The sequence below is a fragment of the Manis javanica genome, chromosome 2 (genome assembly GCF_040802235.1).
Source record: "Manis javanica isolate MJ-LG chromosome 2, MJ_LKY, whole genome shotgun sequence".
Taxonomy (NCBI): Eukaryota; Metazoa; Chordata; class Mammalia; order Pholidota; family Manidae; genus Manis; species Manis javanica.
In genome coordinates this window covers 84,546,251-84,574,025 of record NC_133157.1, presented here as the reverse complement: position 1 = coordinate 84,574,025, position 27,775 = coordinate 84,546,251, and the positions used below count along the sequence as shown (strand labels likewise).

At 45.0% G+C, this 27,775-nt stretch overlaps 1 protein-coding gene across 10 annotated transcripts in view; it reads right to left on the bottom strand.

Annotated features, from left to right (window-relative positions):
* Positions 1-27,775, bottom strand: part of AOPEP (aminopeptidase O (putative)) — a 340,655-nt gene that overhangs the window by 8,932 nt on the left and 303,948 nt on the right. For 8 of the 10 annotated variants that reach the window (XR_012127789.1, XM_036991155.2, XM_036991159.2 and 5 more), the window contains one exon: positions 11,923-12,039. Coding sequence is in view for 7 of the 10 variants with exons in the window: in XM_036991155.2 (XP_036847050.1) it covers positions 11,923-12,039 (117 nt within the window). In the remaining 3 variants the exon portion in view is untranslated. Of the gene's footprint in view, positions 1-11,922; positions 12,040-24,129; positions 24,305-27,775 lie in introns of those variants that run through there. The other 2 variants (XR_005053840.2, XR_012127791.1) reach the window with 2 other exon arrangements.

Here is a 27,775-nt window from a genome sequence, read left to right as displayed (position 1 = left end):
CATTAAAGCCTCGAATAACCCAGGTGAGTGTTCCACGGAAGCAGACCCCAACCACAGCAAGACCCATTGGGACGGTGGGGGCGCTGAGAGTCCTGAGCCATCTGGGGGACCTGAGCACACAGCCGGGGTACCCAAAGGTGTTCTGCGTGTACACCTGTTTTCACACACACATAGACAGAAGTGTGTTTTACCCTGTTCTGCACTCTGATATTTTCTCTGTTTCTTCTTGCTAGTTAGGGACCTACTGAACTGATTTCAGGACCCACAGAGCCTGGCGCCCTGTCACTCACAGTCTGAGATGATACGCCTCTGTTTACGAAAAAGGGGTGGGCTGCACGGGTCCAGCTGTAGTTTGCTGACCTCTGCTCTGGAAGGAGAGCCCATGCCTCAGGCTCCCAGCATGAGGCTAGCAGTGGTGCTCTAGTAAATGTTTAGCCCCCAGGATCTACCTGCATGAGGCACAGAACACAGAGCTGGGAGGCCCTGGTGGGCTGGCTCTGGCCAGCCTCAGCCTGGTCCTGCCAGGAAATCTGGGGTATTCTTGAATGTGGGGCCTTCGAGTCCTGCTCTTTCCTCTGTAAACTAAATTCCTTCTGTGCAAGGAAACACACTCGTGCATTCTTTCTGAGAAGGCATTTCTCAGGCCTGTGTGCCCTGTGCGGCACATGGAGGCGGCGCAGCCCCAGGGGGCGCGGTCCCCCCACGAGCACATTCCCCCTGCCCCCACACTGACAGACTCTTCCCTCTGCGAATCCCTACATACCACAGGTCCCCTGCTTATTGACACTTTATAGTTTTCAATGATTTCTTATAGCTTTTCTCTCAAGCTGGCTTTTGTTTGTTTTCACTTCAATTCTAGTGTGTTTCCCATTAAGCTACTTGAAATAAATTAAAATTCTTATATGACGATGCTCCCCACAGCCTGCTTATATAAAACTAATTTTCCAAAGTGGTTTTCAAACTTCTCTTCTTTTAATCAAAATGTAGCCTGGAACCTCAGTATATAAAGAGTTTGGAGAGAAGAATATTAAGTGGATTCTTCAAGCAGTTTCAACCTTCATGCCAAGTAGGAAACATCTTTAATAGAAAATTCCTTTTTGGGGCCCCAGGTTCCTCAGAGGTGGAGTTTGGGACCAGCATCTGACACAGCCAGAATACAGGCACAGGACAACAGATGAGTCCTAATAACCTGGCCAGTACCCTTGAACTTGGTCCTGGTGGCCATCAGCAAAGGAGAGCAGGCAATCCAGGTCAGAGACAGGACACTGACTGCACCGCCATCACTGTAATCCGGCAGCCAGGGTCTGGTGTGCACACTCACATCCCTTCTTGTAAAAACACCCATGGTCTGTGTAGGCAGCTGCTTCCCTTATTTTTAAATGTTTAGAATTATAAACAGTAACTTTACATAAATCGAGAACCCAGTGAACATAAAGTTCTAGCCATTCAGCCAAACTTCTCTCTGATCTTTCAACAGCAGCCATCAACTCAGATATGTTATTTTGTGTTTCTCCCCTTCTCCACTTGCCCTGCTGTGTGCCCACATGCTCTCACTTATTAAAACCGACAACAGGGCATCTCTTCTGCTTAGCCTTTCAACCTCAGATGATGCCAGAAAGTAAGCATCAAGTGTGTCCAAAAAGTCTCCAAGTGTGGTAAGGCCTTTAGCTTTTGATCAGGCAGGCGTGAGGGGCCAGCAGACAGAAGGACACCCATGCTCTGAGCTACATGTCCACACTCTCCACCCGGGCCTTGGTCACTTGCGCAGAACTGCGTCTGTAACCCTCAGCTCACAGGGCTCTCCGACGGTGTCTCCTGGTTCACCTGGGTATGCAAGCACTCACCCGAGACCGCGGGCTTAGGAGGGAAGGGGCCTGGGCTCATCTGGCCATCTTCAGGCCCTGCCTCAATGCCCGGCACACAGTACATGCTTGATGAACATTTCTGAATGAATGCAGCACTTTTAAAAACATAGAATGCTTTCAGCTACTTTGAAATTACAAGGCACAGTTGGAAACCATAAAATGCTCTGAAGAATGCCACCCATCCTATTTATGACAGGAAGCACTCCCTTCTCTTTAGTCCTTTTGATTTCAAAATTTACTGTGAAGGGAAAACAATTTGTCCAGAGAACATGATCTGGGAAGTCTGTTAAACCTCATTTAGAGCTCGATTTTATATCTGCAAACAGAAAGACCAAGAAAGGCTCAGGGCTTTGTGAGTTAGTAAGTCTAACATAGCAATAAACAAACCCACTTTTTCAGTCTGTGCTCTTGTATTAGATATAACTCTGTTTTAAAGCGGGTTTACTGCTGGTGAGGGAAGCCTGCCTGGCAGGCTGGGAGCAGAGAAGCCTTCAGAAAGCAGCTCCGGGACAGAGAGCCATTCCAGCAGGTGCTGTGTTCAGAGGCGCCTGCAGTGGCCCGCGGTATCTCATCTGTTCAGCCTCCTGAGAAGGTAGCTGGGTCACTGTCACATAAAGGCTTCCAACACCTATATTCTCATTCTAGTGTTTCTCCTTTTTCCTCACCTTTACTGCCCCTTATTCCCAAAGGGCTACAAATCCTGACTTTTTTTAATCTAAAGGGACTTAAAAGTTACTCTCTTTGCTGTCACAGAACCAGTCAGTAAATCCCCAGACTCAGGGTTAAGACAACATATGGGGCATCCGAGGCTCTCAGCTCTTTTTCAAGGGCTCTCACTGACCTTGCTCGAGTCCCGGAAAGTTCTTCTCCACATGTCAGCTGGCTGGAACTGGTTGTAACTAGAGCTGTGGCAACACGCAGAGCACAGGTCACCTAAAACTGCTGCTGGCATCACCCACTTGTGTACACTGGGGGTGATGGTGAGGGTCAAATGTGATGCAAATGTCAGGAGTCTCTCAGGCAAGTTCTAACCCTCTTTCTTCAATGGACAGTTTTATGTAATGACATTAATGACATTAATGCTGTTAAAGGCAGCTGGCTCCCAAATGTCACCCTCGGAAGCCCATGCAGGGTCTACCTTGAAATATGGCACAGCCTGTCTTCCTTCCATATCAAAGCCACACACTAAAGGGGGTTAGTACATTCCAATATGGGGTTCTGCCAATCAGGGAACGACATGCTCCACTCCACCCTCTTCCCTCACTTGGTTAATAGGATATGCAGCCTTTGCTGCAAATGGACTTCTGCTGGCAGAAAACGTGGCCGTGTTTGCCTCCCCAGGTAGGCTTGGAGTGACACCTGTGGCCTCTCTTGCTTTCCCTGGGGACAGACTGGGCTGTGGAGGCCCTACCAAGCCCACCAAGTTGTTCCTACCACCTTGCCGTGCCGTGGAGTGGAAGCTGCTGTGAGTACCAGAAGAGTCCTCCAAAATGCAAAGCAAGGTAAAGGGGGCGATAAGGCGGACGAGCACCTGCCCTCTTGGAACTCCTGATTCGGTAGCATGTCTAAGAAAAATCCAGGGACCAGCAAGCAGAGACTTTCAAGCCAGTGACAAACGCCACAGAGGAATGGGACATGGTGCAACGGTGGGGCAGGGGCAACCCAGAACACTCTACGAAGGAGCCATGCACACTGAGGCTGGCGGGCAAGACACCAGTCACCAAACAGGGCAGCCTAAGCTCAGCATCTAGCCACAGCACATGTTCCACGAAAAATTCAACCTTCCCTCCCCCCACCCCATGTCTTCTTAACGGTGATTTTTTTCTAACACCCTTCCCTATGAAACCACTGTTCACAAGCCAAGATGGAGAAACAGCCCAAGTACCCACCAACTGGCAAGTGGATGAACAAAGGTGGTTTATCCATATAACCCAAAATATCTGGCAATAAGATGGGATGACGTACTGACATGCTAAAAGATGGATGAGCCCGCACCAGTACGTGAAGTGAAAAGTCAGTTACAGAAGGTCACATATTGCAAGGGGTTTCATTTACATGCAAGTGCAGAATGGGCGCATCTGTAGACAGGAAGCTCGGGGTGGCTGCCTAGGACTGGGCAGATGGGGATGAAGCTGAAGGCTTCAGGGTTTCCTATGGGCTGATGGAAATGTTCAAGTGGACTGTGGAGATGGCACAACTCCAAATGGACTGAAAACCACTGACGTATACACTTTACGTGGTGACTATACGGTATATATGTGAATTGTTTCTCAAAACACTTGTTACTAACAGCGACCTAAGAGTCAAGCTGGGAAATGCTGTTCAGCAGAGGGCGCTAACATACACAGTCTACTCCTGAGGAAACATTCCGGGGTCCTGATGGCAGAGGCAGGGGTACATGGGCTTGGCTGTGGGCTACGGCCTTCTGGGGAGTGGATGCCCCAGTGCCTGTGGACTTGCTGGCTCAGCCTGAGGACCTGCTTCTCCCACAGATGGGCAAGTCTGTGCAACACGGTTCCATGTGGCCCAATACACAGACCAAGTAGCTCAAAAATCCATTTTTAGTGCCATCCCATCAAGTTTAGCTGATCTTTAAATTTCATAGCCTGACTCACACACCAAATATCATCGTTTGCACCTAAGTAGGGACCCTTTAATTTTTTACACAATTTGAATCCAATACAATTGTTCTCTTTTTGCTGTCGGCTTCCAGCCAGAAACAGGCAAATGCTGGTATATGGTGCCTGCACCTCCCTGCAGGGCAGGCTCGGGGCAGGTTCAGGGCAGGCACTTGGGCCTGGTGCTGTGGGCAGAGCTCACGCTCGAGGTGTGGCATGCAGGCACCGCAGCACGAGGGCCAGAAAACCATCTCAAATTCCAATGTGCCCTGGAACTAGACAGCAAAGAAAGTGTGAGGAAACGCACCAAAGGAAGAAAAGTAATCTGGAAAGACACTGAGCATGCGGCAAAAGTGAGCCCTCTATTTTAGGACATTTAAGGGACACTTTAAAGTGTGAATGTAGCTCAGTTTACAGTTGTGGGGGAAAATGGCAATGTTTACAGACAATTGTGTGTTTTGGTGTGGATTTCAGCACAGAATTCTAATAAAAAAAATATGTGAACAACTGACGAGATATAAAGAACCCAAAAGCACCAGTAAAGCCCCCTGCATTGATTTGACTCATGGGACCTTTAAAGACAAAATGGACACAAGGTGGAGCTGGACTCTGGGCTCCACTAAAGGGAGAGCTGCAGGGCCGAGGTACCTGCAGCCCCAAGGAAACGCGCTGTCCCATTGTTCTGAGAAGACCTGTCCAGCCTGGGGGTATGGGGAGGGTCTACACCAGGGGCAGGTAAGGCCCCTCAGCCCTTCTCTGCAGCAGGATGTGCTGTTGAGCGCAGCAAGGGGAAAAAGGCTGCCAGTGCCAGGAGCCGCCCCAACAGGAGGCTGTCTGAACCTGTAGCTAAGAGCCTACCTACTAGTTCTCTTTTCCTTTTATTTACACAGATGAATTCTAAGTATTATTAACTGATTATACCTGTTCACTTAGAAGGTCCTGTTAAGAAAAATTCGGCAGATTACTCTACCATGGCTCATTTTTTTCTTTACCTTCCTTATTTAACAAACATCTGACTGGCTCTGATGTGCTGTAACAACTGGAGGTACACAAAATGCAGTCCCAGGCCTCAGGGACAAGATAGGAATATTAATCTCAAAGATGAAAGTTTTTGACTTTGCTATTTTTAGATCAGTTTTTTAAATAATCCCTTTAGCACATTCGACGGGAGACAATTTTTTGCAAGATTTTCAAAGAAAAGCACTGAACTGAGTAACAAAGAAAACTCGAAGAGATACCTAGAGATATTTTTCCAACTTTAAAGGAATGTTCTAGAACACTAATTGCTTCGTAAACCAAATACACAAAGGACAAACATAACTAAGGGATTGTGTAAGCCCTCTGCTCCTCCCCACATCACAACAGACAAATGCTGAGTGGCAGGTGTGTCGAAAGGAACTAAGATGACCCCCATCCCATTTCTGACCCACACCCGGCCCCGCTCCAACAGACTCCAGGGCGGCGCTGCAGCGGTGCCCTCACAAGCAGTGCTGGCCTTTTACAGAACTGACAGCCAGGCACGCTATTTACAGCGCACATCCTCAAGTTTTCAGATTCATCAGCATCTGGCCTTTTGATTTGCAAGCTGGGCTTGACCACATCAAGGGGCCAACAAATCAGAGCCCCAGAGCCCTTATCCCTGCGGAGAAGTCATGACAAACAGCCCAGTGCTGGAATGGCAGCTGTCAACCTGCTCTTCTGGCAGCTCCCATTCAACCCAGCTTTCCCTGGAAAAACACTTCGAAATGCCATGCATTAGTCTGGCCCTCCATAATGGTCTTTTTCAGTTTAATCTGAAAACCTGCCTCATGGGACTCTGTTCCACAATGGTGGCTCTCAGCAACAATGGGGGAGCCCTGGTGAGGTGGCTCCAAAGGTGGGTGGGGAGGGGACAGCACCGAGCTGGGCAGCATCCTCGCAGTCCTGTGGTTGGTACAGGGGTCTTGGCAACAGCCCCTCACTCACCACGCCACGGGACCTGATGTCAGCTCCGGCCTATTACTTAGCTTCTGCATGGAGGCAGACTCACGAGGAAGGGGCACCACACTCAGGACACTGCCCTGTGATAAATACAGAGGCAGCAGAACCTGGAGACAACACCTAACCTCTCCTCTAAGTGGTTTCGTAACGAAAACCAAATAGACATGCTTTATTTATTCTTCAGTTGGAATGTTACAGGAAAGCAACCAGGGTAGAAAGGAGAGCGAGGTGCTCCACACAAAGGAGCAGACCCCGGGACTGACACTTGCAGGAGCCGTCACCTTGGATGGGAGGTGTCTGCATTAAGGGGAATGGGCAGAATCCCAGCTCCTAACCTGATTCTAGAACTTGGAGACCTGACCCCGACTTTACCTTTGCTCTCGGCCCTCTCCCCAGGCCTCTCAAGGGGCCTGTTACTTACCATGCTCTCAATTCAGAGAGGGTACATTTTTGGCACAGATGAAGTCAGAAACGGCCACTGGGATGGTCAGACCTCTGGGCTTCAAACAAAGGCAGGCACTTTCTTTTCAAGCAAGCAGTAAGCTGTGGCACTGACAGGTATTAAAATGCACGCACCGCCCCTACCCGCCCCCGCCCCATGGGAATCCCACCATGGAGGTGGCCCTTGTCCAAGGTTTTCAGCCATGGGAAAAGGCCCACAAGGTGAGTGTCCTTCCATTTGCAAAGAGAAGACTGTGGACAGGTGCTGGCGTGGCTCTCCTGACACACTAGTGGTAAATCAGGTTTGTCTTTCCTGACTCATGTTTCCCCAGACTCCCCTGTACTGCTTCAGCCTGCAGTCCCTTTCTGTCCTGTGAGAGATTCTATTTTCACCTCTCCCAAGGTTATGTTCACTGGATCCTCAGAAGGGTATGCCCTCCCAGCTGTTAACCATCTTTCCACCTACTGACTATGTTATAACCAGTTGTCAGGCACTTTATTAGACAAGAGGAGAAAACTGCCCTCTGTGAGCCGGCTGCCTCTGTAATGGTTCTTGACCAGGTGACTGCCCCCCACTGGGAAACATTTGGCAGTATCTGGAGACAGCAGTGACAGCCAAAACTGGAGACAGGGTGGGGAAGGTGGCTAACACCACATGGGCAAAGGTCAGGGATGCTAACCACCCTGGAATGTGCAGGACACCCGCAATGAACAGACCAGTCCAGAATGTCAACAGTGCTCGGGCTGCGAGACCTTGTTCAGAGCAAGATGCTCCCCTCTGCCCCACCTCCCACCACCACCAAAGAAAAGCCAAGCAACACCCAGACCTAGAATTCCATGACCAGAGGCTTAGGGGCCCTAACAGTTGGGTAGTTTCTCTTCCCTCTTCCTCCCCGCCAGTCCTGACTAAAGGAAAGACACAACACAAAGGTCATTTCAGTTCAATAACTAAATTTGACTATTTCACACCAAACGAGACTTGGCAATTCTGCCAAGAGAAATTACATTAAAACCATGGATGCTCACAAACATTTCCTCATGTCACATTCACCGACCCTGAAGAAGGGGTGTAGGGCTCCACCCAAATCCTGAAGAGACAGGTGCGGGGGCCTTGCACAGCGTTGCACACCCAGCATTTTCAAACTGTGGGAGGCGACCCACTGGTGGTTCATAAAATCAATTTACTGCACCGCAAGGCATTTTAAAGAAAATGAAATAGGAAATGACAGAAAATGCCTAAGTAGAGGTAATTTTGTGAGAGTTTCATTGCCAGTTGGCTGTTGTGAGAAAGCGGGAAGCGCAGCAGTGCCAGGACAGTGCACGCCACCAGGGAGACCTGTCCAATGTCCACCACTCCCACCCAAACCAGGTAAGACAGTGAGTTGTTGTTTCTGAATTTTCCTAAAAATTCACATGAGGTGTGTCCCCATTTTGAAGTGTTCAGCTGTTGTCTGTAGAAAGCAAGCTGTTTTGTGGCCAATTGTGGGGCTCTTGGGGGAAAAGGTCACAGCCAAGCTGCACGATCCTCACCTCACTGCCACGGAGCAGCTACTTTCACAGCTCAAGACACCTGCTGTAGAGGGTAGGAAACTCATTATTTTAAAAGGTATCTCAGAAAATACCTTTGGTCCCAAGAATCAATTGTCCAATATATTTTTAAACTTTCATGGCTCGTTGAGCCCATGCTCGAAAACTATAGACAACATACTTCTATGAACTAAGTTTTCCTTCAGCTCATTTTCCACTGTGGTTGAAGTAGCCCAGCACATGTCTAGTAGTTTCTTTGCTCAGGTTATAAAAGATGGCTGACTTCCACTGTCAGCCTTACCCTCCAGGCTAGGAATACAAACACCCCCTCAACTAGGGCCCCACATTCCAGGTGGGGCAATGAGCGTGGGCAGGTAGGATGACAGGTTCCACAGCTGGTCACATTTGTCCTTGGGCACTTGTCCTTTGGGATTCTGAGCTCATGGTACCCCTCCCCTCCCAGAGCAGATGTGTGCAGGAGACACTGTGGGTTTGGTTCCTGACTGAAATAGAGGGAATTCCACAATAGAGTGAATCAAATGAGTATTTCGGTTTCCCAGTGCATATAAATGTTCATACTATAGTGTAGTCTGTTAAGTGTGCAATAGCATTATGTCAAAAAACCCATTAATATCTTAATTAAAAAATACTTTATTGCTAAGAAATGCCAACCATCATCTGAGCCTTCAATGAATTGTAACCTCTGATCATAGATCACCACAAATATAATAATATTTTTTTATATATTTGATATATTCTGAGAATCACCAAAATGTGACACAGAGACATGAGGTGCAAAAATGCTGTTGGAAGAATGGTGCCCACAGGCCTGCTTCTTGCAGGGCATCCGGGCCCTAACTCACCTGCTGCTTGCAGGGAGAATACTTCCAAGCCACCTCCCACAGGGATGTTCCATACACACCTTACCACACGCCAGGATCTCCAGCTACCTTTCAAGTGATTGCTATTTTTTCATATTTAAAAGCCCTAACAATGACTGACAAGTAATATTCTTATTTGTTTGTTGTTCAGGTTAAGGAGTAGTACCAAGAATAGCGTCAGAATCCTCAAAACTTTTCAGCGAAGTAAAATCCTTTTTTCCTGTGAAACGTCCTCTCACTTAAAACAAAGGTAGAGAGTTATTCAGCTGAATTCTTGGTAATCAGTGTCACAAAAAATCACACTTAACTAATTAAGTTTCTAGGAAATATTCTTGTTGGCCAAACTCCTGTTGCTCCTCTGGTTCTGAGTGACACTTCAAGGAAATCTGACAGTGAGATAAGCTGTCGGCATGGCTACCCATGGAGGCAGGGGAAGGCAAGGCAACAGCAGGTTGCTAACGTAAAATCCCAGCTGCACGCCAGGGCCCCCAGGCCTTCCCGCCCACCCATGACCTCAGCCCTGCAGACGCAGGGGTCAACAAGCTCCAGAGGGGCAGCCACATCTGCAGCTACTGAACATCAGGAAGAGTACCTGGAGACGAGTGATAACATAAAACTCAAGTTGCAGGCGCCAAAACCAGGTCCACTGGAGCACAGACATGCCTGTTCATTTATGTGCCGTCTATGGCAGCTTTCACACTACAACAGCTAAGCTGAACAGTTGCCACAAAAACTGTACAGCGGAAACGTTAACTATTTGTTCAAGAGACCGCCTGCTGACCCACATCCTAGTGCACACCAAGCTCACACCTTTACCTTGCTGCTATCTTGGGCCCCATGGCTTTGCATGGCCAGATCCTTCTGCTCCTGAAGTCCTGGCTCAAATGTCACTCTCCCTGTGTGCCTCCCTTGAATTCCGGATCGACAGACAGCTTGAATTCTCCACCTAGAGCTAGCTTCACCCTGTACATCTCCGCCACAGCTCTTTTTTTGAAACTATCCTTTTCATTTACTTAATGAGCTCTCTTTCCAGGAGACAGAAACTTCCTAAGGGTGATGTTGCTTGCTGTGCCCACGGCTGTGTCCTCAGTGCCCAGCACAGTAAGGATTTGGGAACTGCAGAACGGTGACCACACTGGCTATATGAACTGAACAAAGCCGTCCTCACTGCCCTGGCGTAGGCCTCCTGGTGTAGTTTTGTGAGATGTAAGATAAGCAGCCAAATAAAACCTGCTGAACTCCTCAGACGTTTAAGATGTTATGCATAACAACTAAGCTGATCTGTGAGAGCGCAATTTGTTTTATGCCAAAGGAAGCAGGAGAAGCAGGTCCAGCACCTCCTGGCCTCTGGGCAGAGGGACAGGTGCCTGCTTTCATCCCCCCACCTCCACCGCCCATCACAAGGGCCTGGCATTTCAGTGTTATCAGCTCTGATTAAAACATAACCTCATGCCTAAGAATAGAAATGTCTTTTAAACACTAATTTAAAGTAACAGGCTGGCATTTATAAACTCCTATAAACAAAAATATAAGAGCTGAAATAAACAGCAACAGTTACACATCTGATATGTGCTCAGGTGGATAAAAAGCTGCATGTGGCTTCTCTGGAGTTTTCAATTAACTCCTGAATTTACTGGGCTGTAAAATGTGTAACAATGTCTACATCTTACCTTTTAATACTGAGCTGGCTTTCTCCACTAATTCCTTTAGAATGACTGTGAAGTTTGTTTTAGTATTTTATACTAAAATACTAAACATACTAAAGTACCTAGCATATCCAAAATAACATCATGACATTGTAATCAATAAGAAGAAATTACTAAGTATTTTTTATACTCCATCTCCAATATCCACTGTGCATTTCGTACTCAAAGCATATCTCAATTCAAAACAGCCACATGTGCCTAACAGCTGCCACCATGGACTCTACAGGTTTTACATGTCCCATTATTTTTCAACCAAACTTACTGGCATTTTAGGAGTTTTGTATGATTTTTCTTTTCTTTTTGACTGTATTCTTATTTTTCACTTAAGATGACTAAACACAATAAACATTTATCACTTTACACAGATAAAAACTCCTGGGCTCATCTTAGGTTCCACTGCACTTTTCACAATAAGCTGAAAGATACTGAGACCCACACCGTATTGCTTTCCCACAAGCACAAACCAGGACTGTTAGATCCAGTTTTCATTTCCTGTACACATGGCTCCTTTCCGTCCTAACCAAATGTAACCAAGAAGGAAGTTTCCTCCATGTGCAGCACGACATACCGCCATCACGCCCAAGCTGACCTGTCCAAGCCTGCAGCTCAGAAACACTCCACCCTGCCCTGCTCCGTATGTCGCCACATGGTTTAGGAGGTAAGAGGAAAAGCTTAGAACCTCAAATCACCCCATAATAGCAGGACCAGAGGCCCCCTGTTGGAGCAGGCACCTTAGCACTAAAGTTTACACGCTACTCCAAGTAATTGCTCTCCACTCAGAAGCACACAGCATGAGGTGCTGCTCACAGAAGAGCAGCTTGCAGAATCTGGGATGTAGTGGGACTATCATTCTTCACCAGCAGCCCAAGCCCCCCAATTCAGCTCCGTGGGTGTTCCTGGTTACCTCCGCATCCTGCTGGGGGAGGAGGTACGTCTTCTCGAGGCTTTGCAGAGTTCGGGGGTTCAGCGTCTTCTGCTCCAAAAGATGTTCCAGAAGCAAGACAAGCTGGTCTGGAAGAAGCTGAGGGCAAAACAGAACAGCCCATGAAAACGCCAGTCAGTTTACAAGAAATTTAACCCAGCCTTTACCCAGAGATGGCAAATCCAGAGTAACCTGGGTACGTCAGCAGATGTCTAAAATGTGGTGAGACTACAGATTGGACCATGGTGTACACTGGGGTTTACACTGTATGCCCAAAGGCACTGCATTCTGGGCACTGAGTAAGCCCTGTTCTCCATGGCTTTCATTCCAGTTCTGTATTTACAATAGATCAAAACTGTGTTTCTCTTTTTCCTTTTTTTTAGGTTGTACAATGTGATTTTTTTAAAAGGTGTAAAATGTAATGATTAAATATTAATAAACATGGTGAAATGATAAAAACTGTATATATCTTAAATAAAGAATTACTGTGGTTTATTTTAACCCTTCCTTTAAAGCATGCATATGCCAAAAAATGGCATTTAGCCTAAACAAAGATTCAAGAAGCCATCAGATCTTAGGCAGACACATGGAAGTTTAATAGAAATAAGGAGCAGCTTGTAGATCTCCTTTACCATCGAAACCTTACAAATACACCCCAAGAAATAAAGAGCATGTACTATGTCTCACAACCCCTCCATTATAAAAATTATGTTTATTATTTCATTAAAAACTTTTAAATAGTTGTACTCGTGATTATTCACAGGTACCCATGATGTCACACACACAAAATACCCATTTCCTCAGTTTTTATATAGGACAGGTCAAAAATGGTGTATTGATAAAGGCAGAGAGACATCGGTGTTGTTATATGGTACAAAAATAACAAAAACTAATTTATGAACAAACAGTATTTGTGAAATCCAAGAACTTAAAACACGTCTTTGAAATTCACTACTGCCTTGCAGTGTCTGTCTGCCCTAGCATGGACCAGTGCTTATATCAACTATAAATGGAGAAAAAACATAAATTTAAAATTTCTTTCAGAAACTAAAAAATATGTATTTGAAAACCAAGGTTTTATTATTATTACTATGAATGTTGTCAATACTCTCTACATTTACTTTTTTTCATCCCTGCTAATGCCCAGATAACTAAATTTCTTTCATTCCAAGTCATGTGTCTATTAGATGCATTAAAGGTATCAAATTACCATATTAGTAACAAACACACAAGTCTTCCATTTTCTATAGTTTTAGACGCATGAGGCTACTTTTATGATATGAAGAGGAATCTGTTTAAAACAAGTCAAATCCCGGGAAGCCTCCTCCCCATTCACACCTCTAGCACTTCTCTGGTGGGGATTCGTGGGGTAGCCAGACTCCCACGGCCCTCCAGCCTCCCTCTCTGGCTCCCTCTTCCCTGCAGGAACCCTTCTCTAGTGGAGGCATAGCCTTCGGCCTCCTCCTGAGTGCATGCCTCAGTGCCCTAAGGCCACTCCCCCACTGCCCTCCTGTCCTTGACCCCTCTTCACATAGCCTGCCTTTTCTCCCCATCGCCATCTCTCTACACTGGCCCCACCACTTCCTTTTCCAAAGTGTGTTTCATGAGGCCCTGCAGTGGGGGTCCGTCCAGGAGAAGCCCACTGGCTTCTACAGAGGCTGGGGTGGGCCCCAGACTGGGTCAGAGTGGCCACCCAGCCCTGCCCCTCAGGAGAGGGGCACTCTCAAAGCCGGGCGCTACTGAGGCAACGAGCCCCAGGGCTGCCAACAGCTCCCTGTTGAAGGCCACTCCTGGTGTAGAAAACAGGCTTCTGGGGAAGGGTCCAGCCTGATACAGTGCAGAACACCTGCTGGCCGGCATGGGGGCTTTCCTAACTAAATACAGCAGGAACCAGGCCTGCCAATTTGCAGAATTACAGGGAAGGGCAGCGTAGAGAGGAAGGCAACCCTATTATGTGCCATGTTTACAAAGAGGCCTATTGTTAGAACTCAGGCTTGGGATCTGGTTTAACTACAGGGACCCATGGAGGAAGGACACCCTGGAGTAAGATGACCAACTTGGTCCCCAACTTAACCCCCACTGGGTTTAACCAATACACTTAAGTCCAGTTTAAGATGGAATAAGTACTAAATGTGTGAGCCTATCAGAATATCTGGATTCATACTTTGATACCTCTTGCAGTTTTCTTCAAGGCAGGAAGTTCACGTATCTGTCCAGAAAAACAGAACCAAACTTAAAGTTTTTGTCCTCTCCCAATTTTATGCCATGGAAAAATATTTAAAGTCATGTCCCCTGACTTAAGACGCACAGCTGAGACAAGGGAGAGTCAAACTGTATGGCTCTTCAGAGAGCTTCATTTCCTCGAACTGCAGAAACAGGAGCGCAAGCCAGCCCACAGACCTGGCCTGCAAGCCCTCCTCCCTCACAGGGTGCCCCGGGCTGCAGCGAGAGCTGGCTGGGGCTGGCTGGGAGGAGGCAGCAGGCCCAGGGCCCCTGCAGCCAGGAGCACACTCCTGCGGCCCCTGGCAGCCCTGCTCCTCCTGCTCTGCAGATGCACTGTACGAACCTTCAGCAAGCAACCTGTAGCCACCTGGCTTTCAACTATAACTGTTATTAAACGGGGACATGCAGTTTCTAAATAATGAGAAAATCACTGATGAAGTGCCATTTTAGTACACAGACAATAAAGCAAAAATTTCCCTTTCATTCACAAACCAGTAAGTAAACACATAAATTTTCCATGAGACGGCTGACCTTGAAAAGGGTAGAAAGCAGAAAATAGTAGTCTGCTTTAACACAGTGCATTTCTCTTTGTAAAATAAACATTTACTCTCTGGAAAGCCACCCTACAATGAAAATGGAGTACTATGTAATAAACCGAAATGTTTGCAAAGCAACCAAGAGCCTGCATGGCAGACATGCCCACATGCAGGCTGGGTGCCGTCAGCCCCGGCCGCTGGCACTTCCACCCACAGAGAAATCAAATTACATTTCACATGACTTCTAGGCCAAGAGCAGTACTGGGAAGGACAGATACTATGGACTGATTAAGACAAAGTACTTGTTCCAGAGCATTATGCCCTGAGAGAGCAGCTTTTTGAAACATTTTAATTCTGAAGGTCTAATAGTGCTCACACCCACAGTTCAACAGTGATAGGAATAGAAAGTCCTCCCCTTTACACAAACAAGGAATTCATGACGGGGTTGTTATTTTTTCCATAGGAAAACAGCTCGGTATTTTAAAAATGCATCTGCCTCAGAAACTTAGACAAAATAAGACTATGGGGTGCCAAAGCCATGTGGGTATGTGAAATAGAGAACTTTGCAACAACGTAAAACTCAACTACAGAAGTAAAATGCTGAAGGGACTCAGTTGGTACTGGTGCTATTTGGTAAGGACTTAGAAGTCTCTATTCTTGCTTTAAGCATGGAGGACCCCTGGTTGCTAACTACCCAGAAACGCACAGAGAAAGCCAGCCTACCTGGTATTTTTACCAGTCAGCTTAAGAGTGGAGGCAAATGGCTCAGCTCTGAACAGTTCCAAAGAGTTTCTTTCTACCCAGGCTCTTGAAAAGAAAGCATAAATTTTCCAAACCCACCCCCCTAATCTACAAGCTGCACAGTGAGAATAGACCGACTCCCAGAAGCCTCTTGCTGTCACAGGGACATCACTCACACGCCTGGCCCCCAAGGACCACCCACACAACGGAGGCCCTCCACGACTTCTCCTTAGCTGGATGCCGAAGAGGCCAGCTCGCCTCCCAGTTCAGAAAATGTCACGGGCGCATCTCACTACTTACACACCATCCACAAGGAGGGCCGACGTGAGGACTCAGGAATGCTGGAGCCCCGCTGCCAGCACCCCTCCAAAGGCCGAGGAGAGAGAGCACCTCCCTGCGCAGCCGCTGGCCTCTGCAGGCGAACATGAAGGGAACCTCGGGGAGGCTCCCAGACTGGGAATGAGCCTGGGACTAACGCAGCCACCGACCAACAGTGGCGTGAGTTCTATTATTACCCCATTATCACTCTGGGATCTGTGCCTAAATGAAGCCTGCTTCCTCCCTGATGCCATTTCCTTTTATCCTGGCTAGAGACTAAAAGCGGATCAATGGGGCAATACACATGATGTCACTTCAATTTACAGCAACACACTCCCTCTCTTTCAGTCTGTCTGAAATACACAGAAAGATCAATTCTTCCCAAAAATGGTTAAAAAATGCTTAGGGAGCATTCTTCTTCCAGAAAAGCATTCTCTGCTATATTTGTCTATGTTACTACGGCAGGAACTGTTTACACTTAACAAAAACAGAAGAAATGGGGGAGGTAGAAAAATCTCAAATTCTCCTGTATACTGGAGACTTGCTGGCTGAAATTCAACACAAGGAGGGTCCAGACAAGAACTGAAGAGGCCCAACCCTTGAAAGCCACAGACTTCCTTGCGTAGGGGCACCACAGAGACAGCTCTCCTTCAGCCCTTGGATTCAAAAGGTAAACCAGTAAATATAAAGTCTTTTTTCATAAGATTTCCCCAGAGTCTAACAGACTCCCTCTACTTCCCACAAAACACAGTAACCACACACTCTCGGGTGCACCCTGTCCAGAGGTGCGAAGGCAAAACTTCCCATTCAGCTTTCTCCTTCAGGGTGACAAGGAACTCGACTACAAGATGCAAACAGAACTTTAAGCCAAGTCACCTTTCAGACGCAGCTCTGAACCAAAATAGAACAAAATAAAAAATCTTTAAGTTGTATTTATTTTCATATGGTGACTTTTGAAAACAGGGTAAAATTAAGATATAATTGATGAGTTCTCAAAGCGTTCTCCTTCCTCACAACCCAAAAAAGAAACACAAGATCCTGAGAGTATCAGAACCTTGGGGTGGCTGACCCTGCCTTCCCCAAACACTGGCCAGAACCATGGTCTCTACATCATTGTTAGGGTAAGATCTGTCACCTTCTTAATGATGAGCATTCTGAAGTGACAAAAACGAACTATCTGATCACATGTACAAAAGTGTCTGCCAAGAGTTATTGTCAGCTAGGACACCATGGTATGATTAAACTATTTTAAATCTAAACTAGTAACTTACATAGAGGAAAAACACAACTGGCAAACCAACTGCTACTGAAAACATACTAAAAAACTCACAAAAGAAAACCCATCTTTAACATGTCGAAGCAAAAACTTCATACATTTTAAAGAACTGCCGAATTTAAGAAATCTAGTTAATATTACCGTGGCAACACAAATACACAAATTTGATTTGCCAACAAATAAAAGTCACCAAATAAAGCAATTAAAAGTGAAAATAATTTACTTCAAAATAAGGAAATCAATCCAAAGGCACAAGTTTATCCCACATAATGATTTTGGATTATCAAACATCTTTAGGGAATATGCCTTCATTCAAATTTTAGAAAAATCAAATATTCATATAATCCATTTCACACAGGGAAAAAACTGCACATTTACTGTATTTTTGGGTAACAATTCTAACAGGTAAAATTTTAAAAGACGGTTGTACTTTTAACCCATGGTTTGGTCATGGTGCTTCCAAAAGGGATAGCACAGAGACAAAAACGGATGCATCATTAGCAGATGGCATCTGAAATAATGTACTGGCATAAATCATTCTCATATTCCAGATTATAAGGGCAAATTGCCATGTGCTAACATTTCCCCAACTTTTGTGAACGTATTACCCAACCTATATGTGTCCTGACACAACGCATATTATTTAATAAACCATATAAAATACAAGTCTCCTGTCAATTCTTATAACCATGTGTGAATGAATGGTTTATGTTATTACACATTTTGGAAATAAATCTTCGTAAACACTCACTGAAAATTCCCAAGTATTTTACAAGAGATGCTTGGGATCTTCATGTCCTCACCCTGTACCCTGAAACCTGCCAAAGCAATAAGGAAAGGGGCCAAAGGGAGACCATTCTGAGCTGAATTCTATATATATACTTAAGGATATGTTTGTCAGGTCTTTTTTTCTTCCCAAGAAAATCATTGCTCATGAAAAAGAAACAATAAATTCCTGTGTGACACAGTCCATTCTCCCTGCCATGACAACAGTGGCATGCTCAACGCAGGGATTGTTTAGGGATTTCTAAAGAATTTGGACACTTGAAAGTATCAGGGCATGCCTCTAACTTTTTTACAATTCCAGGTTTTTAAAAATGGAAATCTGCTTCTTTTCATGTGCTTAGAATTAATACTCTTTCCCAACAATATTGTATTTGAAATTGATGCATTTATCTTGAATAAGAGTATATATTTTCGAACTGGAGTTTCTATTTTTACATAAACAGTATTATTTTCTAATTCCAAATTCTAGCTGCATACTAATTTATGACCTCCTACTGAAGTCCAGCATATGAATGAATACTTACTGTGAAAAACGTCAGCTGGTTTTGTGTGTCAAAACTGTGGCTACAGTACATAACCACACAATGGAGTACTATACAGCAATTAAAAAGATTGAGATCAGAATGTTTCTGTGATATGGTACGATGGCAGCAAATGTTATTACCATGTCTGTGAAGGAGGGGAGCAGTTAAGAATAGAATTAGATTATGGCTGAATTTGTATAAATAATTTCTGAAGACATAAAAAGAAATTAATTCCTTGTCTGTCAACAACTTTCTCTCCAACAACTTTTTCTGAGCTACCTGTTTTTTTTTCTTGCCTCCAGTTCAACCTTAATTATTTTTCTTAAATGTTAAAAATATTTCCTAATAATTTACTTAATGGAGAGAAGACCTACTTTATGAAGAAATTCAATACTGAAGTTTAATCTGAGCACTGAAATGTGTAAATGACTAAAGCACATGGCCCAATGAAGTGCTGAGCTAGCAAATCAGAAATCAGGGTTTTCTATAAAGCAAGTCCATTGAGTTACAGGCTCCTTAGCACTACTGCACACCAAGAAGCCTATCAGCATCTCCCTATTCTTGGTCTTAAAAATACAACAATATTTGAAAGTAACATATATCTCCAAAGTTCTGATTTCAATATGTCTACATCAAGAGGGATGCTAGTATTGCTGAACGTAAGACATCGGTTCTGTGCAAGCAATGCTCAAACACCAGAAAGCTTTTTACTTTTTCAAATGCTTTGCAAATATATACGGAGCACTGTATCGGACGGCTGTACGCTCAGGTTTTTGTTGTCACTTACAATGTGAGTGAGCTATCAAATATTTTCAGAGATTTTTCCAAGGGAGAAATAGTAATTGTAATTTCACTCAAACCCAGAACTTCCTCCCATCTTCCTCTAACTTCCTGTATTACCTCCAATATGTCAAAATCAGACAGTATGTGGGAATACTTATTACAAATGTAATCCTTTTAGTAAATAATTGTACCGATGTTAGACTCTTCTTCGTAGCATTTGGTTGAATTCACCTCACGTAGCTCTATATTCCTGATAAAAAGCGATCCATAACATCCACAAAATTAAGATGTTCATGAGCACAAATATGCCTTCCTTAGGAACATTCAATCTGGAGCCTTTTTCTCTAAATTACAAGTGATTAGCATCTCGGAAAAAAAACTAAGCTTTTCCTAAAAATAGCTTCTCAGTATCTTAAGGACAAAAATAGGATCCTCTCTTTTTAAGTTTAAACAAAAAAATAACTGAGTTCAAGCAAAATCATACTTTCACTTCTAAAAAACAATATACATTTTTAAGGAGACTCCTTAAGGACTAGAATACAATCTTAATCTTGCTCATTTCATGTGCCACCCACTCCATGCCTGATACTCAATTATTTATCAAATTTCAGGAAAGGACCTACTGTCCAACAGAGTAAGATGGAGTAATACAGTGATTTTGATGGAAAGAGTGACTGTCAATGTCAACCAATAATTCAGTGAGTTAAGTAAATCTGTTTAAAAAAAATTATATAGCTACACATGAAAATTCAGGCAAAAATGACTCTCACTTCTAAACAAAAATTCACAAAATGCACACACAATTATCAATTTTTAAAGTTTTATAAACATTTTCTGTACAATAATGGATGTGGATGATTATTTTAAAAGCTAATGGTAAAATAACTGAAATGCCTCTTCAATTGTAATCAATGAAATGTTTCTGCAAATGCTTTTTAAGAGCTGATAAAAACTTAGATTGCATGAGAAGCTGTAACAACCCATTTTGTTCTAACTGCAAAAACTCCATAGTATCTCCAAGAGCGAGCTGTCCCTTTGCTTCTCATAGTTTCTATTAACATTTGCTATTAAAGATGAAGTTTTTTCAAATTACCAAACCAACCACCAAAAAAACAAGTTGGCCACAAAAGCATGTCAGAAATAATAATACTAACAAGAGTTGCAAGGTGAGAAAAAGATAAGAAACAGGAGGAAAAACCAAGTCAATCTCTGTAGCTCTCAGCTTAGACAAATGACTGAGGGCACTGACATACAGCTCAATGTATTTTTAAGCAGGGAACATAGCTTATAAATGAATTTCACTCTTGAGTGTTTATTCGGGTCTAAAATACTAACATTCCATCACTCCCAGTAACCGTCCTTTCTCCTTCACAGATGCAGTGTCAAAACAACACAAATATCTTTTGGTTAGGTTTTATTTTCTAATAATCTTTCTGTGTTTTCTACCAAATCCAAACTAAGCATAAATTTTTGCCACATGTCTACAATTTGTTGTGGTTTCTGTCAAAAAAACTGACAAACATATCCTTAAGTATATGTATAGCCAACCGTAACTAATGAATTGTGGGCAGCGGAGTTGGGAGCGGTGAGGAGTCAAGCTTCATGAAATTGCTGAGAAAATAAAGAATATAGTTGTTTTTACTTTATAAAAATGTGTTGAGAGTACTGTACAATTTGCTATCTGGCATTCTCATGTTCTTTCACAGATTGATTTCGTGTATATAAAGCACAAGAGTCATATTTCACTAAAATTCTGTACACTTATGGATTCCAGTCCAGACATTTTATATCCGAGATTAACTTTGAAAAGTTGTGAGGAACTGAGTAAAGGACTAACTTCTTAAGAGTCACTTCGACAATTAACAGGAATTTGTATTCTTGGAAAAAAACATGGTCTTAAGAACTTCCAGAGACAGAAATGCAGAGAACAAGTTCCACATACTTTGTTTACTTCATTTTTAGCTCCCTCCTTGTCTCTCTCCCACCTCAATAACAGCTCATCAGAAAGAATCCAAGTTTTACTGGCCAGCATTGTGCATGAAAGAGAAATAGCTGTCTTGTGCATGCATATGATCGTGAGGAGAAACAAACAGGTGAATGGCAAACAAAACAATGAAACCACATGGATGTGCCAGATGTTCACCCAAAGTTGCATGCTATGTAACGTGTAAATGGCTGAATAATTAAAAAATGGACATACTACCCATCATGACAGAAACTATTCCCAACTAAACAAGGAGACTGAAATAGGGAGTGTTACAAAAATGGCAAACATAAAAGTTTATGCCTTTTAGGGCAGACCGCCCACTCTACTGTTGGGAGAGTTTAGACTTTACATTCTTAATGTCTACTGTGAGCTCCAGCTCCAGTGTGGGTTGTGGCCCGGAGCAGCCTGAAGCTGAGACGGAAGCAGAGAATCTGGAATGCGGTCTTGTTTAAAGAAGCCACGGAAATACTGTCTCATGTAAAATTCAGGTACTTGAAAGTCAAGGAACCTTAAGTAGTACATCTTCAAAGATGCAAATAGACACTTAACTAACCAGGGATCTTAAATTTTTTCTGTATCTAAAATCCTAAAATGCTGATTTCTGTATCTGAAATCCTAGTAAATCAAAGTCCTCCCAACACCTTTTCCCAGGTGTTGGCATGAACATGATTAACATATAATGTGCTTTCTAGTAGCAAATTAAAATCTCAAGCACATGCAAGTTACTCTTAATAGCCTCCTAAATAAACTTCACAGAAATTATAGTTATGTTTTAGCATTCCTATTCTTTTTAAACCTTCCTTTTCATATGTATAATGTGCTCATGTAAGAAAAACTTCGTATTATTTTATCGGAACAATACATTTTAACAGAACAGAACTTTTGGAAATTACTGGAAATGCTAACATTTCTGTTTTCTGATGTTTACCATTTTGAATGGAAAATGGTCTATGGAAAACCACATTTTCTTTCTCGTCTGTATATCCCAGCTTATCTGTATAAATTAACTTGGAATTTATCTTTTAAAAAAAAGTAGGAATGAAACAGTTTTCTTTACATAGGTTTTGAGAAATTCTGCTTATATATTAAAAGTAGAAATGAAAAAAAAACTCTTAAAAATGTATTTACTCTCCACATTTTAACGATTTCTGCTACTTTACTTTTACTACCTCAAAGTTACAACATACCAATCACACACTCTACACATTCTATTCCAAAATGAAGCCTGACTTTTTTTAAAACAAATAAACTTGAAAAACCAGAGATCACGATCCGTGAAAAACGTGGAGACACAGTTTTTAAGTGACTAAATGCGAACCCTACAGGTTGAGGGCCACATTTCTGCTGGTTTCACAACACCGTCTCCTCTCAGAACGTTAAAAAACAAAACATGATCTGGCTGATCGCCAGAGGACAACCCAAAACAATTCTTTACAGTCCAAGTTTGACACGCAGCTTGTTTCCCTGCGTGTGGTTAGAAGTCGGGGATTCGGTGTGCGACCCGGTCCAAGAGCGTGTGCTGGGCCGAGACTAGGGCCAGAAGCCTGCTGGGTCCGCACACGCCCGACAGGGAAGAGCGGGGCCCTGGCCGGGCACCAGGTGGCCATTAGTACAGGCGGCTCCGACCCGAAGCAGCCATCTCTGCAGCTTCTCCTATGGATCTTTCAACCGGCTTCCCGGCGCTCAGTGAAAGCACCATCGGGCCGGTCTTTCCGTGCAGGTCAGCATCACACAGAACAGCGCGATTCCAACGCCGCACCCACACCACTCCCGCGCACGGACCTCTGGGCAGGGGCGCCGCCGGCAGGAGCACCTCTAGGGTCTCCAAAGGCAGCCGGTCCACCAGCGCTGTGGGGCTGCGAGCTCCACAACGGCTGCTACCTGCGGGCAAGGCCACGATTACGGGGCCCAACGAACAAGTGAGCCGCTCTCGCTGGAGCGACGAGGCTCCGAAGAGGAACCGAGGAGGGATTTGGAAGGCGGCAAGGAAACCCCTGTGACTGCCTAAGGACACCCGAGGGGCGGCCAGCGCCGCAGCAGGGAGAAGAGCCACAGGACGAACGCGGCTTACTTACTGGGAATCCGTCGGACGCGGGCAGACCCGGGGAGTCCCCGCCGGCACGTACGCGCAGAGCTCGCAGAGAGCGCCCCGCCGGCCAATCCCCGCCCCGCCGGCCAATCCCCGCAAAGCCAAACCCGCTCCCGCCCCGCCCCTTGGGCCAATCCCCGCAGAGGTCTCCCCTCCCACCACGCCCCGAGGGCCAATCCCCGCAGAGGCCTCCCGGCCCCCCACCCGCCCCCACAGGCCAATCCCCGCAGAAGCCGCTCCCGCCTCCCCGTCCCGCCGGCCAATTCCGCAGAGGCCGCCCCGCCCCGCCCCGCGCCGCTAGTCGCGGCCAGGTTCCCACCGCGCGCGCCCGGGCCCAGCCTCGCCCGCGGCCCCCACCCCGGCTGTCGGTCTTCTCACACCCGGTAATTACTCTAATGAGAAGTTTCAGCCTCAGCAGTTAAACGACGTGCGAACCAGTCCCAACACAGCCTGCAAGTCAAGTGGCTTTGAGAACAAAGGCAATCAGAGATGTAGCAATTTCTCCTCTAATTTACAGAATGGGGAGACTTTCATTGCACGTTGCACTTCAGAGAAAAAGTTTAACCTCTAGCGTAAATCCCGTTTCACAAGGATATTAGCATTTCTGTGGAAAAACACCAGACCACATCGGCTACAACCAACACATTAAAAAAAAAAGTTTCAAAAGAGTAAATCCACTTCAAATAGAATCTCACCAACATCGCACATTCATCTCTCTCATCTTCTAAGTGTGGTGTCTCCAAATGTTCCTGGGTCATCTGGTGGAAACGTGCAAGATGTAGAGAGATGGGAGTGCTGCTTTCTTACATTTCATATATTATGTGAATAAGGGGGAAACAAACGGCCCAGGGCATCTCTCCTTAATTCATAATTAGTACAGGTGGAGGCTACTATTCGTTCACACTATTATCAGCTGAATGGCTAACCTGCGGGTCCAAAGGAGGAAACCACCAAAGGCCAGATCAGTTTCCTGGGTGCAAGGACACCCTTAATGCGGTACGCCAGTTATCTTCACCGGGAACGACCAGAACACTTCCGACAGACAGCACTAGAGGCCATCTTACAGCAACTCAGGTAGATGAAGCTCACCACCACAGATTCCTATACAGAAATCAAAAATTGCAACTACTGTCAATTACAATAACTATTCAAGGATTATGGGGAAATTTATTCCTTGGGAATAACCCGAAGGCAGGCATTTGTTCAAAACGTACTTCACAAGAAAACCAGAAAGATAATATGGTCCCAAAAGAGGAACCATGAGGAAGGGACATGGTCAGACTTCTTTTCCCTAGAAACTTGTAATACAGTCCATTCACAGTTCTGGGTATTACACCCTTCATTCTAGTTTTAAACATATGCTGGTATTTTCAGGATGAGTAATATTATAACCATAAAATATGTGTTTAGAAAAATAAATTACCAAAACAAAAAAGCCTTTTCATACTTTATTTTCCAGTACTGGTTTGATCGTCAATGCAATCTGCATCCATTTCAGAAGAATTATGGAACAACTCAGAAGTTTTATGCAAAAGATGAAACAAAAAACTCAAAAAATACATAGGCAGTAAACTACTGAGTGGGGTAGAAAAATAATAAAAACAACAAAACACTGCACAAGATAGGTTATATGACTCATGTTTTCTTTCAATATGGTTTTTTTTCAAAAGTAGATTTTAATTTTTTCACAATTTCAGGTAAGTACTGTTTTCAGTCCCATTCCATGCATTCACCAGGATATGCTCTATTAATGTCTCTTCTTAAATGAAAGAAAGAACTGTTCACATTATGGAAAACTAATTTAGTATCTTATTTTGTTACAAAATGCTATTTTTGTTGAGCTGCTAAGTTTGCCTCTCCAAATATTAGTATGACACATATGTGAACAATTTAGTTTCATTGTAACAACTTAAAAAGTTAATCTCTTTTAACAAGAAAATCAACTAATTTCAAGTTAAAGGAAGTACAAGGAAACAATTAAAACCAAATGCAAACACTTTCGAATGCTAATATGTCTACCTAGCTTAAAAACTTGAAGGCTCTGAAAACAAGATGACATTCTAAAATGCTTAAACTAAGAAAACCAGGTGCCTGGGAAATAAAAAAAAAAAAAAAGACTCCCAAACACTTGTTCTGCATATGAAGTAAGCATGACCAGCAAATTAGAACATAGAGAGGAAGCTTCTTCAGGAAAAATACATTCCCAAAAAACTAACTCCACGAAAATTCCCCACTCAGTCAAGACCTAAGTCTTAACACGGCTTTAAAGTCTTTCTGAGCTAAGTCAGTCTCTTTGTATGCAAGACAAAACACTTCCCTTTAAATGTTAAGAACATTAATAAACTTTTTGCATGTTTTCAAATATATATGAACAGTGAAATCATCCATACATTTCTTTAAAAAAAAAAAAAAGAATTTCCCAGTTGGAAAAATACACTGATATCTACCTCCAGATAATAAACGACACAAATACTCTGCAATGTGAGACAATAAGTTTTACAAAATGTACCAAAATGTTCCTGTAAAAGTAAAAACCTAACAACCCCCCAAGCTGAGGTTAGTCTCATCACTGAAACAAACTTCTTAAAGAGTTTATTTTTAAAAGGCAAAGTCAGCCCCAACTGATCTGCAATTTTGCTTCCAAGTGCAAGGTAGAGAGCAAGATTTCAGGCAAAAACCACACACTGTCCTGAGAGTATCGCCACTGAACATGGGTTGTCACCAACACCAGAGATTTCATTCCTCATTGATCCCGATACTGCTTATTCGAACTGTTTTTATAATTACCATTTCCCTTTCTGCAAGTCAAATCAACAGACCCACCCCATGGAATTAGGTTCACTATTTTCTTCAAAGAAACCTCATCTGGGAACCCTTTCCTCTAAGCAGAACGCGGAGCCACGGCGCCGCCCCGCAGAACAGGGCCGGTGCCCCTTTGAAAGACTCCTCCAGGAAGGTGCCCCTAAACCCACAGGTCTCTCTCCCTTCTCTCAACCGCGCCACCAAGTTGAAGAGCAGGAGAACCCCACGGACGCCTGCCGCGGAGCGCGCCCATCTCTGAAAGCAAGGACTCAAATGCGACGCGCGGGGCAGCGCGTTACGACCCGGAGGAGCGAGCAACGCCAGGGCACCAGCACCCCGGGCTCCGCAGGGCGCGCTCCAAGGCATCTCCCCTGTGTCCCAGCTGGCCGCCCCGCCCGCAACAGCCGCGAGGCCCCGGCTCAAGTCCGCGCCGAGCTAGCGCCCAAGGCGCGCGCCTCACCGTCTGCGCGGAGGGGTGGCGGGCCAGGGTCCCGGGTGTTGCCTGGAACAGGCGATGAACACTCGCCCTCTTAAGAGAACAAGCATCCTTTTCTCCGAGCACAAAGAACAGGCACTGGGGCGCCTTCTGAGGGCGAGTCACTGGCCACCTGGTCTCACCCACCCGCTCACTTGGTGACCTTGGGCACAGCTCCGCGGCTTCCGCGCTCTCGTGGGGTTGGGAAACTGCGTGGGCACCCTTGCTGTCTGGAGACCCGCTTCGGTCCTGGGCGTGAATTTACAGTGCCCGCTCCCACCCCCCACCAAGCCTTCCAATTAAAGACCAGCTGAGCAGAGAAGCGGCGGGTGCGCAGCGCCACCGGGGACCCTACCAAGCAACCCTAAGCAGCGCTCCGTTCTCCCGCCCTGATGTCCGGCCCGGGCCGCTGCCAGGACCACGGCCAGGCCAGGTGCGCGCCACCGCGCACAGCTCTGGTCCGGGCCTGGTCGTCCTTCCCCTGCCCCCCTCCGTCGGCGCCAGTGACCTATAGCACAAAGTAGGTGTCCTCCAGTAGCTCAACTCCAGGGCCAATCCTCTGCTCAACCAGTCCCTTTCTGCAGGCAAACTGGTATGAACTGCTAATACCAGTCTCTGCCCAGAACGCCCTGCTGTCCCTCCGTCCCTCCATCCTCCCTCCCTCCAAACCACTTTTCAAAAACCTTTCCAGAAACAATTTTTGCTTTTTGGGTTTTATTCTCAGGCTTTCCGTGTAGGCAGTTCTCTTTTACCACCTAACAATGTTTAGAGCGCGGCTTGTAAGTGCTCCGACGTTTGAGCTCCCTGCAGACCTGGACTGGAATGCCTTCCCCGCCAACTGCCCCACCCCCAACACAGCCTATTTTGAATGAATGTGACCTGTCTTGTAGCAAGATCAAAGTTTCAATCTTGTGCCCATTAGCACTGTTTTTTTTTAGCAACTAAATGATGAAAATCTGTTAAAATAGTATGAACTTTAAAAGAGAAATTCAAAGATAAATCACTTTGAAAAAGAGCCTTACATCATTAATTTCACAGGAGAAGAAAGCCGTTACAGGTAATGGCATATCTACTTCAGGGACATTTTCTACCAAGAAGCTGCTGACACTTAACCTCGTTTTAGCAAATGCAGGTGGTGCTTTTCTCTTAGACACCCACACACTTCCACGGCCTTGCAGACAGCGGCACACTACTGCCACAATCCTGAGATGACTGAGGAAAGGGGACACAGAAAAGTCAAGCCACTAACACACAAGAGCAGGTACACAGCGATTACGGCTACCATAAACAATGTT